We start from the raw sequence: 14,329 nt of genomic DNA on the forward strand, positions 1-14,329 counted from the left end.
AAAAAAAAATTTTTTTTTCCCGCCGTTAAAAACAAGGATAAATGGCCTCTAAAAACCTCATATTCACTTGGAAAACTGTTCTAGTAGGCATGGAGCAAGGAATTGTCTGTACCTGGATGCATAGCTCAGCTTCAACCCAAGGGCCACATATACCTACAGAGAGCCCTGGGAGACGGGTCGCTTTCTTCAGGTATGATCCAGATATATTGCCAATGGAGAGGGACCCCTTCTTTTCAAATGAGTGTTTAGGCACGGAGGACAGTGAGTAATAAGTCAGTGTATTCTAAGGTAAATCCACAGCAAGGATTTTGAGGTAGTTGGATTAAGAAAAAGAACAAGGCATAATTGCTCAGTTTCTCAATAGACAGTGACCCAGCAGCATGGGCTGTTGTGTTAACAGTCCTGATGTTTCTGCAAGCAATGCCCTATTTAGGGAAAGTATGAAATATGGTTCACATGTGATAGATTCTTCTCCTCACTTGTTCATTCCTTGTGGGATCCCACATCTACCTAAATTTCAACACAGTGGAAACTGAACAACAACCTCCATTATTTTCAGAAAATAATGCAGTCTTTGTAAGATAAAGAACTTCACAGAACTGTAATGTACACGTGTACACAATCATGGGAATCAGAAAATTGAATTCTGGATTCTCCCAGTCAGCTATGAATTTAGGTGGATTACATGACCTTTCTGGATCTTAATTTCTTCATCTGTGCTGGGGAAGATACTGGCATTTTGGGTGACACTGTATTTATATTGTATCAGACTGCCCTTGTAGTAGAATTCTAACATCCTTGCCTCCTTCCCACTGAATTCCAGTATGGTCTTAAGTCTCGTAGCAGCCCCAAAAACACTCTCACACGTTACCAAGTCTCCCTAAAGAGTTGGGGAGTGGATGGGGGACAGGGGCAGTGAGGAGCATTACCCATGATTGAAAACTGCTAGATTAGGTGGTCCCAAAAATTAAGTCATAAAATTCTATGAATTTCATGCTTTATGTAGATAGCTCTCCACTAAGCATCAGAGAACCTGACCCAGACCTCTTGTAGCAACCTGCTTCCTATGATCTTTACTCAGACAGTTGTGGTCTTTTTACATTTTATAAATGGTAATTACATTTTATAAATGGTAAAAAAAAAAAAAAATCATAGTTTTCAGAAATGATACGTTGGAAGAAATTTTTGAAATTGTGACATTCATTTTCCCCCCACACTCCTATTTCCTTTTTTCCAGTCATCTTTTCTATTTATATTTATTACATGCAACTCTTGAACTTCCCTCCACACTTTTTTTCTGAGCTTCGTCCCCAGAACAGATTACCTAGATAGATGAATGTTTCTTTTTGGCTTATCTTAAAGTCATTTTAAGGCTCCAGCTGAATGTATTGTTTTCGGACTCCTAGGGAAACTTTTCCATGTCCCTTGCCTCGAGTCTGTTTCTAATCTGAGTATTTTATGCTGCTTGTAGAAGAGAAAACTGACAATACTCAGAAAACTGTAAATATATTTTGGTCCCCTCAGACTTCAGAATATCTTTAAACTATGTATTTACCTCCTCCTATTTGGCAGGAATGACCTGTCAATTTTTAGAAAACAGTTTGTATTTCTAACTTTTGTTTTTAACTTCTAAAAGGTAAAAGTTAATTCTTTCAACTTCATTTTTTTTTTTTTATGTTGAAAGATTTGTGGTCCTCAGATTATTTCCTGTAGCCAAATGCTCTTTGAAAATAGGAGGCTTTTATTCTTAGCCCTCTTTATAAAATGTTTTAAAATGTAACAGCATGGATAAATGCAGTGAGATACCACTTCACATCTATTAGGATGCCTAAAATAAAAAGGCAATAACCAGTGTAGAGGAAGGTGTGAGAAAGTTGGGACACTCCATCATTGGTCATGGGGTTGAAATGGTATAGCCACTTCGAAAAACAGCTCCACAGTTCTTCAAAAATGTTAGCATAGAGTTACCACATGATTCAGCAATTCTACTCTTAAAGAATTGTATCCACACAAAAACTTATACACAAGTGTTTATAGCAGCCAAAAAAGTGGAAACAACCCAGTGTGCATCAGTGGATAAAAGGATAAACAAAATACAGTTCATTCATACGATAGATTATTATGAAACAGTAAAAATGAAGTTCTCCTTCATGTGGTATAATATACCTCATGTGGTATAATATGGATGAACTTTGGAAAATGTTATTCTGTGTGAAAGAAGCCAGTCCCAAAGGACCATGTATTGTGTGGTTCCATTTATATGAAATACTCGGAATGTAGGCACATTCAGATACTGAAAGGAGATTCCTGGTTGGAGGGTTGAGGGGAGAGAGGAATGAGTGACTGATGATGGATACAGAGTTTCTTTTGGGGGCTATGAAAATGTACTAAGCTCTGTAGTGATGATGGTTGTCCAAGTCTGTGACTATATGAAAACCCATTGAATTGTACCCAAGAGGGTGAATTTAGGGTTGTAAATTATATTTCATAAAGCTATTAAGAATAGCATATGATATTCTAGTAAGTTTCAGAATAGCATTTAATTTTTAGTTAAATTAACATTAAATAGAAACCGAAGTCATAAATAAAATAGATTCCAATATTGGGTTATTTAGAAAGAAAGGGCTCGAATACATTTTGTGGTGGGATGAAAAATCGTTCTAATGTAGTGTAGTATAATTAAGCCACTTCCAGCTTGTCCATCTCTTGGCCCTATCTTTCCCCACATACCATGATGACTGGAAATCTTTGGAGTACAACGTTTAGGTAATAAGAATCATTCTCTCATTTATTTATCAGCTTGTCCTACTTATTAGCTTCTTTATCAGCTTGTTCTTGTAGCAGTGGAAACTGGTTTTGGAGCACTAAATTTTGGAAGAAGCCAAAACATTGCTGAGAAAATGGATAGTTATTCTAATACTCTACCAAATCTGTGATCTCAATAAATTAGAATATGAATGCTTTACAAAGCTTATACCTCATCTCTATTATGGTGTATGCCAGTCTCTAGTTACTCCTGAGAATTAAATTGGTTCTTCTTCTCCATAGATACTGTTTAATGTACTGCTGTTTACAGACATGAGCAATCTTCAGCTTCTCTGTTTGATCTTGAAAATTTCGAAGGAACTCCATCCCCCCCTCCCCATGCCCCCCGCCATCCCCACCACCCCATGCCCTGGTCCCACCATACTGATTTCCTCTGGCTTGTGCTATAATAATCACTACCTTCAAGAAGAGAAATGAAAACATAAAGAGGTATAACTGAGGCTCAGTGAGGATGGCCAGCAGTGGACACCAGGTAGAGCAGCTACCACCTGGTGGAGCTCTGAGTCTCAGAGTTTATTACAGCAGGTTATGACGTAGCTCTGAAGATTTATTGGGGTCACTGCTTGGGTAAACCTGAAGAGGAACATCAGAACTCCAGCTCTCAGATCTGTGGTTTGGTACCAGAAACCAAGATAAGGAGGGAGGTGTGGAGTGGGGAGAAGACGACAAGATCCAGGTACCGAGATTAGATTATGAGGTCAGAGAGCGGTAACTACTAAGTTTGACCTTAATTTGAGCTCCTTTCCTCTGGTTTCTTATTTTCTGGACACAAGATGGGGGTTTCACTGACTTCATTTGTGAAGGTCAGAAGTTTCTCAAGGCTAAGGAAGAACTGAGCAGATTGTTACAAAAGAAAATGGATTTTTAGGCACTGAGGTTTTATTGTATGTATAGTTTCTGGTGACAGATCATTCTCCTTCTGTATTAGCAAGTCTGAATGAATTGGTTAAAACCTGTAACTTAACAGGCATTTGTTTTTCCTTTTCCGCACAGACGCCTGGCTGGGCAGGGTTTTCTTGATGCCCCACATTCCTTTAGAGCAGAAGTGGGTCTTCATTTGGAGTTGGGTGTGGAGAAAGGAGCAGTAAAAAACTTACTAGAATCAACCAGGAATCTCTTTTGAGCATATGAAGTTGAATCTTACTAAATTGCTGCTACTTTATTTTGTCTTTGACCAAAAAAACACAAAAACACAGACGTTTTATCTGATCTAATACATCCAATACAGATCCGATCCGATCCACTGGATTACTTGGTCAGAAAGGGGTATATGTGAAATGCCTAGGAGATTCTGATAGGAAATGACTTTTTTTTTTTTTTTTTTTTTTTTTAATAAAGAACTGGGTTACTTGTGACTGTCCTCCAGAGGAGAGCAGCATCCACTGACTATGGAATGAGTGGTAGAGGGGGCCTGTTACTTGCCAGTAGTTTTCATATCATTCACTGAATGGAATAATCTTAAAACATTTGAATTTGTCCATATTGGGACTTTGTAAAGGCTTTCAGGCTGCGACTCACCAGGAGAAACCAGGCATTGAACACAGTTCAGCCTTGAGAATGTTCCCTCCGCCGGCTTCAGGCCATGAACTTCACCGACCTTTTATAAAAGCAGCGGTGTTGATTACAGCAATTTTAGCCCCAGTTATCTTTACCCTTCCTTTCTCTTGCCCCCTTTTAAAAACATTCAACATGTTTCAGTTAGAAGTTGAAAACTAAAAATTAACTACAATAAATTCGATTAGAAATGTTTGGTTATTTAAATGCTTTCTTTTAAAGGTTCAGTATATCAGGAAGTCATAACAGGTGGCAGGGGGATGTTAAAATGCTAGGTCCTCTGCTTTTTGGCCTGCATATATAAAATTGATGAATGGGTTGTTGAATCAACTTTAACTTAAGTGGTAAAAAACAGTTAACCTGCTATGAATACATAGATAAAATACCAAAATAAGTGAATCTGACTGTATTTCAGATGAGTTAATATAATCACACTGAAGGTGGGAGGGAATGGAGAGAACTTACCCAAATAATTCTCGAATATACATACTGGCTATATACTTGTAGACTAAAGGTCAAAAAGAACTGTAAATATTGAACTTTAGTTATAACAGGTTTATTTTTATGTTAATACTATTATAGCAATTCTGACAATACTTAGTGTGCCTTCCTGTATTGGGCAAATAAGTAAATGTATAGTGGATAATCTCTCTAGGATGCAGTGAAGGAGTTAGAAATATGGAAAGGGAAGACTAGAATTAACCCAGTGGTGTTAGGTTGGGATTGGAGCTATCAGTACAAACTTGTCTTTTTAATATATCTGAATAGATGTAGAGAAATAGATACAGATGTGAAAATTGTGTGTGTGAGTGTGTGTACGTACATACAAATCTGGGACAATCTGAGTACCAAAACAAATAGTAATTATAAATTATAAAATCAAATAAGCTATGAATCAGTACTGATATGAGTGAACAAATAAATGAATGAATAATAAATGGAGCATAAGAGCTTTTCCTTAGAGTAGAAAATAAATATTGAAGGAATGATGAAATTAGCAAATCACCATTTGGCAACTGCAATAGTAATGATTGCCCCAGGTAAGAGTTTTCAATAGATGTTAAAACTAGTAGGTGAAAGTTTAATAGAATCCTGATATTTATATAGTCTCAAGTATCTCCCTATGAGATCTTTATAAAAAAAAAAAAAAGTAACCTTACTAGTGGAGAAACTTGGCAAGTGATCAGAGTTATCACTAGTAATGGGACAAAAATGACATCATGTACCTCCTGATATGGTGCACTGAGAATGACACATCTCTTCTGTGATATTCCTGCCAAAAATGCATAACCTGAATCTAATCAAGAAACAAATCAGATAAGCCCAAATTGAGGGACATTCAACAAAATAGCCTGTACTCCTAAAAAAAAAAAAAAAAAAAAAAATGTCAAGGTCTCAGAAGACAAGGACAGAGGAAGATATTCCAGGAGAGTTAAAGAGATGACCGCTAAATGCTGTGTATGATTCTGGACTAGATCCTGGATCAGGAAAACAGATAATCTTTGCTTTTGGGAAATCTAACTGTAAAGGGTAAAGGGGCATCGTGCTTCAATTTACTCTTCTACAGTTCAGGGAGGAAACAAAATTATGTGGAGGAAATCTAGGCAAAGGCATATGGGAATTCTTTGTACTACATCTGCAACTTTTCTATAAATCTGAAGTTATTTGAAAATATTTAAAAAAAAATAAGACACTAATATAGCTGGTTGAGTGCTGTGTGCTAGGATGTCTTGTATTGGTTCTGCTCTGCCTCTTGTAGCACTCCCTGGAAAATCACTTCTGTGAGCTCTCTCCCTTTCTTCTTTTTAATCTATCAGATGTATAACTTTAAACGTATTTGTAAGAAACTTAAACAGTACAAAACAGATGCTTTCTTCCCACTATCACCACAAGAGTTACCACTATTAACAGGTTAGTTGCTTTCACCATGAACATTCATGGGCTTACACAGGTAAAGTGTTCACATACAAATATATAATCTCCTCTCCCCACCCCCAGATCCATTAAACATTGTTGATAATCTTTTTTTTTTTTTAACCTTCTTTTGCTATGGACATCTGTGTGTGTGTGTGTGTGTGTGTGTGTGTGTGTGTGTGTACGTACATACAGCTTTGCCTCATTATTTACCAGTATTTTTTCTAAATGAGTGTTTTCATTGTCCCTTAAACTCTTCGTCAAGAACTGACAAACTGACTTACTTTAATAGTACTATTTGTAAAGATACTGGGATAGTTGGTAGCTTACAGATTTGAAGGATGTACCAAATAAGACTCCGTCAGGCATCAGGGGGGCTCTGAAGACCTCACTCAGTGACGGGAATTTGGAGACTTTTTCCGGAGGAAGAGACCGTTATGGTGACTTAACGCCAGCCCACCTCCATTTTCTATGTTTCTAATATGTAAGGTTGAAATCCTCAGAAGAAAAAAACACATATGGTCACTTTGGACAGCATCTGTCCCTTGAATAGTCAGAGCTGTTGCTAAGGATGTAAGGGCTCAGCAGACATTGACCTCTGGGTGCCCTCCCAGAGAAGGACCAGCAAGCCAAGCAGCCATCCCAGAGACCCTCTCTTTCCAGGTCTGTTCTAACTGCTTCATGTCTGGTCTGTTCCAGTGTCTGCTTTCAGTTCAGCTGCCCTTTCACTACTGGAGTTACCCTCCACTACAGTGATTCTCAAATAGTCCTATACAAGCAGCGTTAGCATCAGCTTGGGAACTTGTTAGAAATGCAGATTCTCAGGTCCCATCCTAAACCTATTGAATCAAACTCTGGAGATGTGGGACTCTGTTGTTAGGAAGTCAACTAGATGATTCTGATTCATGCTAACGTTTGAGAATCATGGATCTACTAAATCTGATCGTATTAGTTAGTTTAAAAAATTTCAGCATCTCAGCTATGCTCATATTCCAGAGTTCTTCCTCATGGCACAAAAGGTCCTGTGGTCTCACCCTAGCCTGCTTGTATAGTCATTTATCTCCCTGCCCCACATGCATGTACATGCACATACTCAACCCTTCTCTACATCCTGTCACACACAACTTTGCTGAGCCCTTTCCTGGACTGCCACCTGGTAAATTTCTGCTCTTCCATCACTTCCTCTATGATGCCTTTGCCTCCCCTGTTCCCCAGTCACTTTCTGCCTTGGCTGTGTTTCTCACAAGGCCATAGACATTGTGTTTATCTGTTTAACCATTAGTTTACCTATACAGCTCCACCACCAGAGTGTGACCTCTGAACTCCCTCAAGGTAGAAACTTAATTTCATTTATTCTTTTGTCTCACACATAACAAGGTTTATGTGCTTGGTCAAATTCTGTTTTGTTTTGTTTTTTACTCTTTATCATGAAACTTTAAGCATACCAAAAGGTAAAGAATATAGTAATGAACATCTCTTAACCCATCACCAGAATTTACCAACTTACCATTTTGCCACATTTGCTTCATCTTTTTTTCCTAAGTGTTTCTAAGTAAATGCATGTTGGATCATTACATTTTGTCATTATAGTCTTTGTATTTTAGTACTAAAAGCTAGAGACATTTTCCTAAGTTACTATAATATCACATATTGACAATTCCTAAATACCACCTATGCCCATTCTGTATTTGGTTTTCTCCATTTTTCCACAAAAGGTCTTTTACATCTGTTTTGTTCTATCAAGGACCACACATTGCATATGAAGGAAGGTCTCTAAGGATATCCTAATCATTCTAGAATAGCTCTTTTCCTCTTTGTTCCCATTATTCAGTGAATACATCCTAACCTTTTCTTTTTTAAATTAACGTTTATTAGTTTGAGAGGTGGAGGGCTGAGAGAGGAGAGAGAGAATCCCAAGCAGGCTCTGTGCTAACAGTGCAGTTCAAGCTGCAGTGCTTGAACTCATGAACTGTGAGATCATGACCTGAGCTGAAACCAAGAGTAAGACACTTAACTGACTGAGCCACCCACACGCCCCTAAACTCCTAACCTTTATCCTCACTCATGTGGGATAATGTTAGTCCAAGACCAGTGACAGTACTAAGGAGTTGGAAGATGTTGTACCTATATGGTCCCAAATCCATGATTTGCAGCCAATAAATCATTCCAGTACCAGGCAGTATACACAAGAAGCCAGTATCACAATAGCTAGAGAAATAGGGGAGCTACTTAGGATGTGGGCTTTGTGCATATTCAATTAGTATTTTCTCCATTTTGTCTTCAAGTCACTGGAAGACCTAGAAATTCATTTAACAGTGACTCTCTTTATCCCTAGAGGCTTGAGTCTTCAGGATTTGGTGACTTCACCTTGCCCATTTCCTTCTGTGTATTATATACTAGCCTTTTCCTTATCCTTTTAGGATTATGAGCTTTGATAGAGTTTTTGAGCAATAAATGGTATTTTTAAGCTCTCTGATTTGCTTATAATCTTAATCCAATTTAAATAGGAAACACAAATTTGCATTGGGAGAGTTCAGCCCACAATTCAGAAAAATCTTTTAACTTTTGTTTACAAATAGTTAAGTTTTATTTACATTTAAGAGAAAGAGAAAAAGCGTATTTTAAAATAATTCCTTCAATTCCTGAATGCAATAACTGAGTTTGAATTTAAAGCATTACAGTGTGTAAATGCAGAATCTGAATTTTCTTTAGGAGTTACTAATTGCTCTCTGTAGCTTTTGAGATTGAATTCTTAGGACTTTTAGTGATCAAATACCAGGCCATACACCAGTTGAAGAAGACTGTTCCTGTGGGTTGAGTGACCTGTGGTGATGGAAAAGGTGGAATTGGAGATTGGCTGATGGGAAAGGGGAGATTTATCTATATGAGGCCACAGAATGTTCAGAAAGAATACTGTGAAATATTTTAGAAACTATGGCACAGGAAAGAAAACTGTTAGCATGTTAGCAAGACTAGCTGGGGCTGTCATAACAAAATACCATAGACTGGGATGGTTTAAACAACAGACATTTAATTCTCTCAGTTCTGGAGGCTAGAACATCCAAGATCATGTTAACCAGCAGATTCTGTATCTGGTGAGAATCCTCTTCCTTGGTTGTAGTCCTCACTGTGTATTTGTGTGGCCTTTATTTGGTGTGTGCTTTTGGAGACAGATCTCTGGTGTATCTTCCTCCTCTTCTAAGGGTATACTACTGACCCCATCTTAGGGGCCCACTCTTAAGATCTTCTCTAAACTTAATTACCTCCCAAGACCCTACTTCCCAATACCATCACATTGGGGGTTAGGGCCTCAATATATGAATCCTGGCAGGACCTCAGCATTCAGTCCGGGACACCACAGTATAGGATTTGAAACTGCCCTGGTAGACTCTTAAGATTACGAGACTATTAAGGATACGTTATTTGTCAGCACTGTCTTTGTACCTCCTAGGTAGGGATTTCAACCTTTGTAGTTCATGGTGAACTTGGGATGGTTTGGTCACCGTCCTTGAAGGGATTGTTGGCTGTCCGTGTAGTCCATCAGATTGGGTGGCTTCTGAGTAGCTTTATTCTCAAATTGATATCATATTGATACCCAGAAACTCTCCCTTCTGGTGACCATGTAAATAAGATACCATTTACAGGTGTAAGAAGAAGATTTCTCTTCGTTATGAGAAGAGTTTTGGCAGATTATAGGCAAGAAAGGAAAAAGTTGATTTTGAAAGGCACAGAGTCCCCTCTTGACTTGGCAGTAACCTTCACCTACAGCATTTAATGTGAAATCACTCTGGCCAGAGAATAATCTTATTAGGCTTTAATTAAAAGCACAAGGTGTTTTTATTTTTTCAGGTCTCCTTATCTATCTTCTTCTTTTTTTATCTTTCTCCCCTGTTTCCTTCCATTTCCATGCTCTCCCTACCCCTGCCCACCCCCACAACCCCCCATCATCCTTTAACATTTAAAATGTTTTTGGCTTGGCTGATCCCTCTGGATAGAAACTGAGCCGAGCAGGATATTGATTACCAAATATGGTATTGCTGCTAAAGATGTTAGAGGAATGTGGCTTGTATTCTAAGCCTCCGGCCTCTGAATAAGCTGCCAAACAAATTAGGTCATTTTAACTTCTGAGCTTGCCTTTTTTTTTTTTTTTTTTTTTTTTAAATAAGGAGCTGGAACTTTGATTTGGAACATGATGGTGGTGTTATTTTAGCTCACAGAGAGGAGGGGTATGAAGAGGGAGTTGGGGAGGCTTAATTCAGCATGTTTTAGGACACGAGCCATCAGTCCAAGCGGTGTAAAAGGCAAGCATATTGTGCAGAGCCTCTGTTGACTCTGGAGCACCAGTGGAAGAGCTGAGGCATGGAATTCAGATGTGCAGCCTCATTATCTGAGGCTAGAAGTTCCAGAGGACCACTGAGAGATCCCAGGATGCTCTTCTCGTGCTACAATGGCCTGGACCACAGTGCTCAGGTTTAGGAAAGTTCCTTCTTCGGGAAGCAGCAAGTACAATAAAAGTCGGCTTAAAAAAAAAAAAATCCTTCTTCACGGGAAGGTTGGTGGAGTGGAGTGCCAGGGAGGACACCCTGAAATTGATGGCAGATTGGCAGATTGCTACTATGTGTAGCTGATGGGGTGTTGTGTAAATAGGCACAGCATACCGTTAGCCAGGGACTGCACTTGTCTCTCAGCAAAGACCACAGCTCTTTGGGTCCATATTTGGAAATATTTATTCTGTTGTGATACTAGCTTTGATAGAGTGAAATGCTCTTACGTGGAAGGGGATGAAAGCAAACTCTGCTTCAGAATGTGGCCTTACTCTTTTTCCTCATTTATGTGTTTGGCAAGATAATACTGAGGTTTCCTAAGTTAAAATGAAATAAAAACAGAACAGTTAGGGAAAGAATTTCTTTTTACCTTTCTTACAACTGGCACCCCCCTTTTTGCTTTTTGTTGTTGGTTAGGGCTGTACAGAGTGGATTCCTTCTCTTCCCGCCCACCCCTGTTGCTACCTTCAGTTGGTTTCTTCTCAGAGAATGGACAAATCAGGCTCACAAAGAAATTCCACCCACTCCAGGATGTCTGTAGGTCAGGGCTCTGTGGCTTTTGTTGTATCTCCCTGAGGAGCTCTCTTTCTTCCTCCCCCCTTATTTCTCTTACTGCAGTTAACTGACCAGTCACAGGCTCTTTGTCTCATCTTTAGAGCTGAACCTGTAAAGCTCAGAGTTGTTCATCCTGGTCTACAGTCAAAGATTCTTACTAATTTCTTGTGGAAATTGCTCTTTTTTCAAGCTAATTATGTAGAAAGGGGCCTTTGGGACCCACAAGCTCACATGTACACTAAATGGAAAACCTGTGTTCTTAGGATACTCATTTTCAGAAATCCACCCCCTTTCCAGGGCATACCATGCAGACAAATGTGGGACCTGAGCCTGTTTTGGACACACATTTACATACTATACTGGGATATCTTTTTGTTACTGTTGTTGGGATCCAGAATGCATAGCACTGGAAAATAGATAGGAGAATATTTGTTATGATTAGTAACAGAGGCATTCTTGAATGGTAGGAGGGTTTCAAAAGAGATTTATCTTGCCCTAAATCTTGTGTTTTATAATGTTTGTGATTTATTGAATGTTTTGTTTTAGGTTAACTGTAATAATAGGGTCAAGGGTAATTGAAATTACTACCCTCTCTTTGGCCCATATAATCTGTTGTCTCTAGCCATGTAGCTAGTAAGCCAGCTATAATCAAAACTGGGACGTTACCACCTCAAAACAGTAAGGCTTTATATAAATTTATTAGCTAACTGGAATTAAATGATACTAGTTACATTGAAATCTTTAATCTCAGTTTCTGTTTTAATAACTCAGTACTACATGTATCACCATTATGAAAGCCCTCTAGTTAGAAAGGGAGGGGAATTTTCTTTATTTATAGGTGATTAAACTAAGGCATTGAAGGATAATACTGTTTTACATCAGTATCAGAACACTTGTCAGGGCCTGGGTCTCCGTGATTTCCAGTATTGTACAGAGCTTTACGTTAATTATTCTTATTGGTAGCCATTAATTGAGGTTTTTAACTCTACTAGGAATTTGCTGGTCCATATTTAGAACTCGAATCTGGGGGCGCCTGGGTGGCTCAGTCAGTTAACCATCTGACTTCAGCTCAGGTCATGATCTCATGGTTCGTGAGTTTGAGCCTCGTGTTGAGCTCTGTGCTGGCAGTGCAGACCCTGCTTTGGATCCTCTGTCTCCCTCTCTCTGGTTCTCCCCCGCTTGTGTTCGTTCTCTCTCTCTCTCTCTCTCTCTCAAAAATAAACAAACTTTAAGGAGAAGAAAAAAAAAACCAAAAACTTGATCCTGAAGGTTTTTGTTCAAGAAGAAATAGTTGAAAAAACATGTAACTAAATTTTTGAATTAAGTAAACAAAATCTCCCCTGACTTTCTAGACATGTTGTATTACAGATTTTCACATATTATGTGTAAGTAGTGAGAATGAGAGTTCTTGCTGACCTTTTTTTCCTGATAGGCCAGGATTTACTGGTGTGTTTATTTTGTCACCATTCCGGTTTGACTCTAAGGAAATGAAAACATCTTCCATTTGTTCTTTATTTCCAAAGGGCATCCGCTTCGATCCTGAAATTCCGCAAACACTACGACTAGAGTTTGCTAAGGCAAACACGAAGATGGCCAAGAACAAACTAGTAGGGACTCCAAACCCCAGTACTCCTCTGCCCAACACTGTACCTCAGTTCATTGCCAGAGAGCCATGTAAGTCAATCTACTTTTCATTAAAAAAAAAAAAAAAGAATAACCAAGAATTGTTGGTGTGCTGCATGTGAAATTACACCACAGGACATAGAGCTGGCTGAGTGTCATTTTCTAATTCTGTGGAAAGGCTGTCTATTCTTGCTGTCTTAATTCCAAATACAGCAATCTTGTTCATGATTGGCTGCCCTAAAAGGTGGTTCAGCTGGATTAGAACTGTAACTACTACAAAATTTCATTTGATGTGTTGTATATTTCCTTAATGTCATCTCGACCTTATTGTAAGGGTGTTTCTGTTTGCCTGAGGGTATAAACCCTTCTTTATTCCCCCATCCCTGGATATGAGAGTTGGTTCTCGGCATTTTACTTCATTTGTTGAAGAACATCAGTTCTGTGGCTTGGGAAAGTAGAATATTAAAAGTGAAAGAAGCAGATATTAAAAAGTTCTGTTTTGAGAACAGTTGAGCCCATAAATCCAGAGGGAAAAGTAAACACAAAGAATTTATATATTGGAACAATCAGTTCTAGCAAACCAATACTGATAAATTTAAGGAAATTTAGGGCTTCCTGTTGTAAATTAATTGGGTAAGGACACTAATTGCTATACAAGTGTTTTACCCCACCTAATGAGCTTATTCCCTTAAATGGCCAGCCTACAGTTTTGCCTTTGATTGAGTAACTTGAAAAGATTGTCTTAATTTTCTTTCTCAAACTCAATCAGTAGCATAAGTGAGGCGTGAGATAGGCCTTAACTTTTCCTTTCATTTTGTAGCCATATGTGATTTAATACGGCAGGGCATTCAAGCAATCCCAAGTGACTTGCTGTTATTTGGAATATTTTTGCCCTATCGTTCTTGATCTTCTTTCCAAACCACATGATCTTGATCTTCCTCCTGCTTTCCTTGTCGGTACGTTTCAAATTTTCTTACTGAAATTGAAGGGCACGTGAGTTTCCTTCTCCCCACATGTCATGTGTGTGTCAGATTTAATTAAGTTATTATGGAAGTTATAGTCATTCTGTAGCCATGTAACTCTTGAGAATGCTGCCGCTTGTCAGTGGAAACTAACAGGTAAGAGTTTTCTCCCCCTAGTGTGTTCTAAAATTTTTCTGTGAGGCCAGAAGTCATAATAGAGAAAAAGTTTTGTTCTTCCATGTCCTAGGGAAACCTGAAACCTTTTCTAAACAAGTTTCATCTTACGGTACAGATGCACTACAGGAAGATGAGCAGACATTTCTTAAGTGATTCTGTGTCCTTACAGCATTT

At 38.6% G+C, this 14,329-nt stretch overlaps 1 protein-coding gene across 8 annotated transcripts in view; it reads left to right on the forward strand.

Annotated features, from left to right (window-relative positions):
* The window catches only part of RBPMS (RNA binding protein, mRNA processing factor), a 173,708-nt gene that overhangs the window by 96,483 nt on the left and 62,896 nt on the right, over positions 1-14,329 (forward strand). For all 8 annotated transcript variants that reach the window (XM_047856503.1, XM_047856505.1, XM_047856499.1 and 5 more), the window contains one exon: positions 12,917-13,067. In XM_047856503.1, coding sequence (XP_047712459.1) covers positions 12,917-13,067 — 151 coding nt within the window. The remainder of the gene's footprint in view (positions 1-12,916; positions 13,068-14,329) is intronic.

Source organism: Prionailurus viverrinus, chromosome B1, assembly GCF_022837055.1.
Source record: "Prionailurus viverrinus isolate Anna chromosome B1, UM_Priviv_1.0, whole genome shotgun sequence".
NCBI lineage: Eukaryota > Metazoa > Chordata > Mammalia > Carnivora > Felidae > Prionailurus > Prionailurus viverrinus.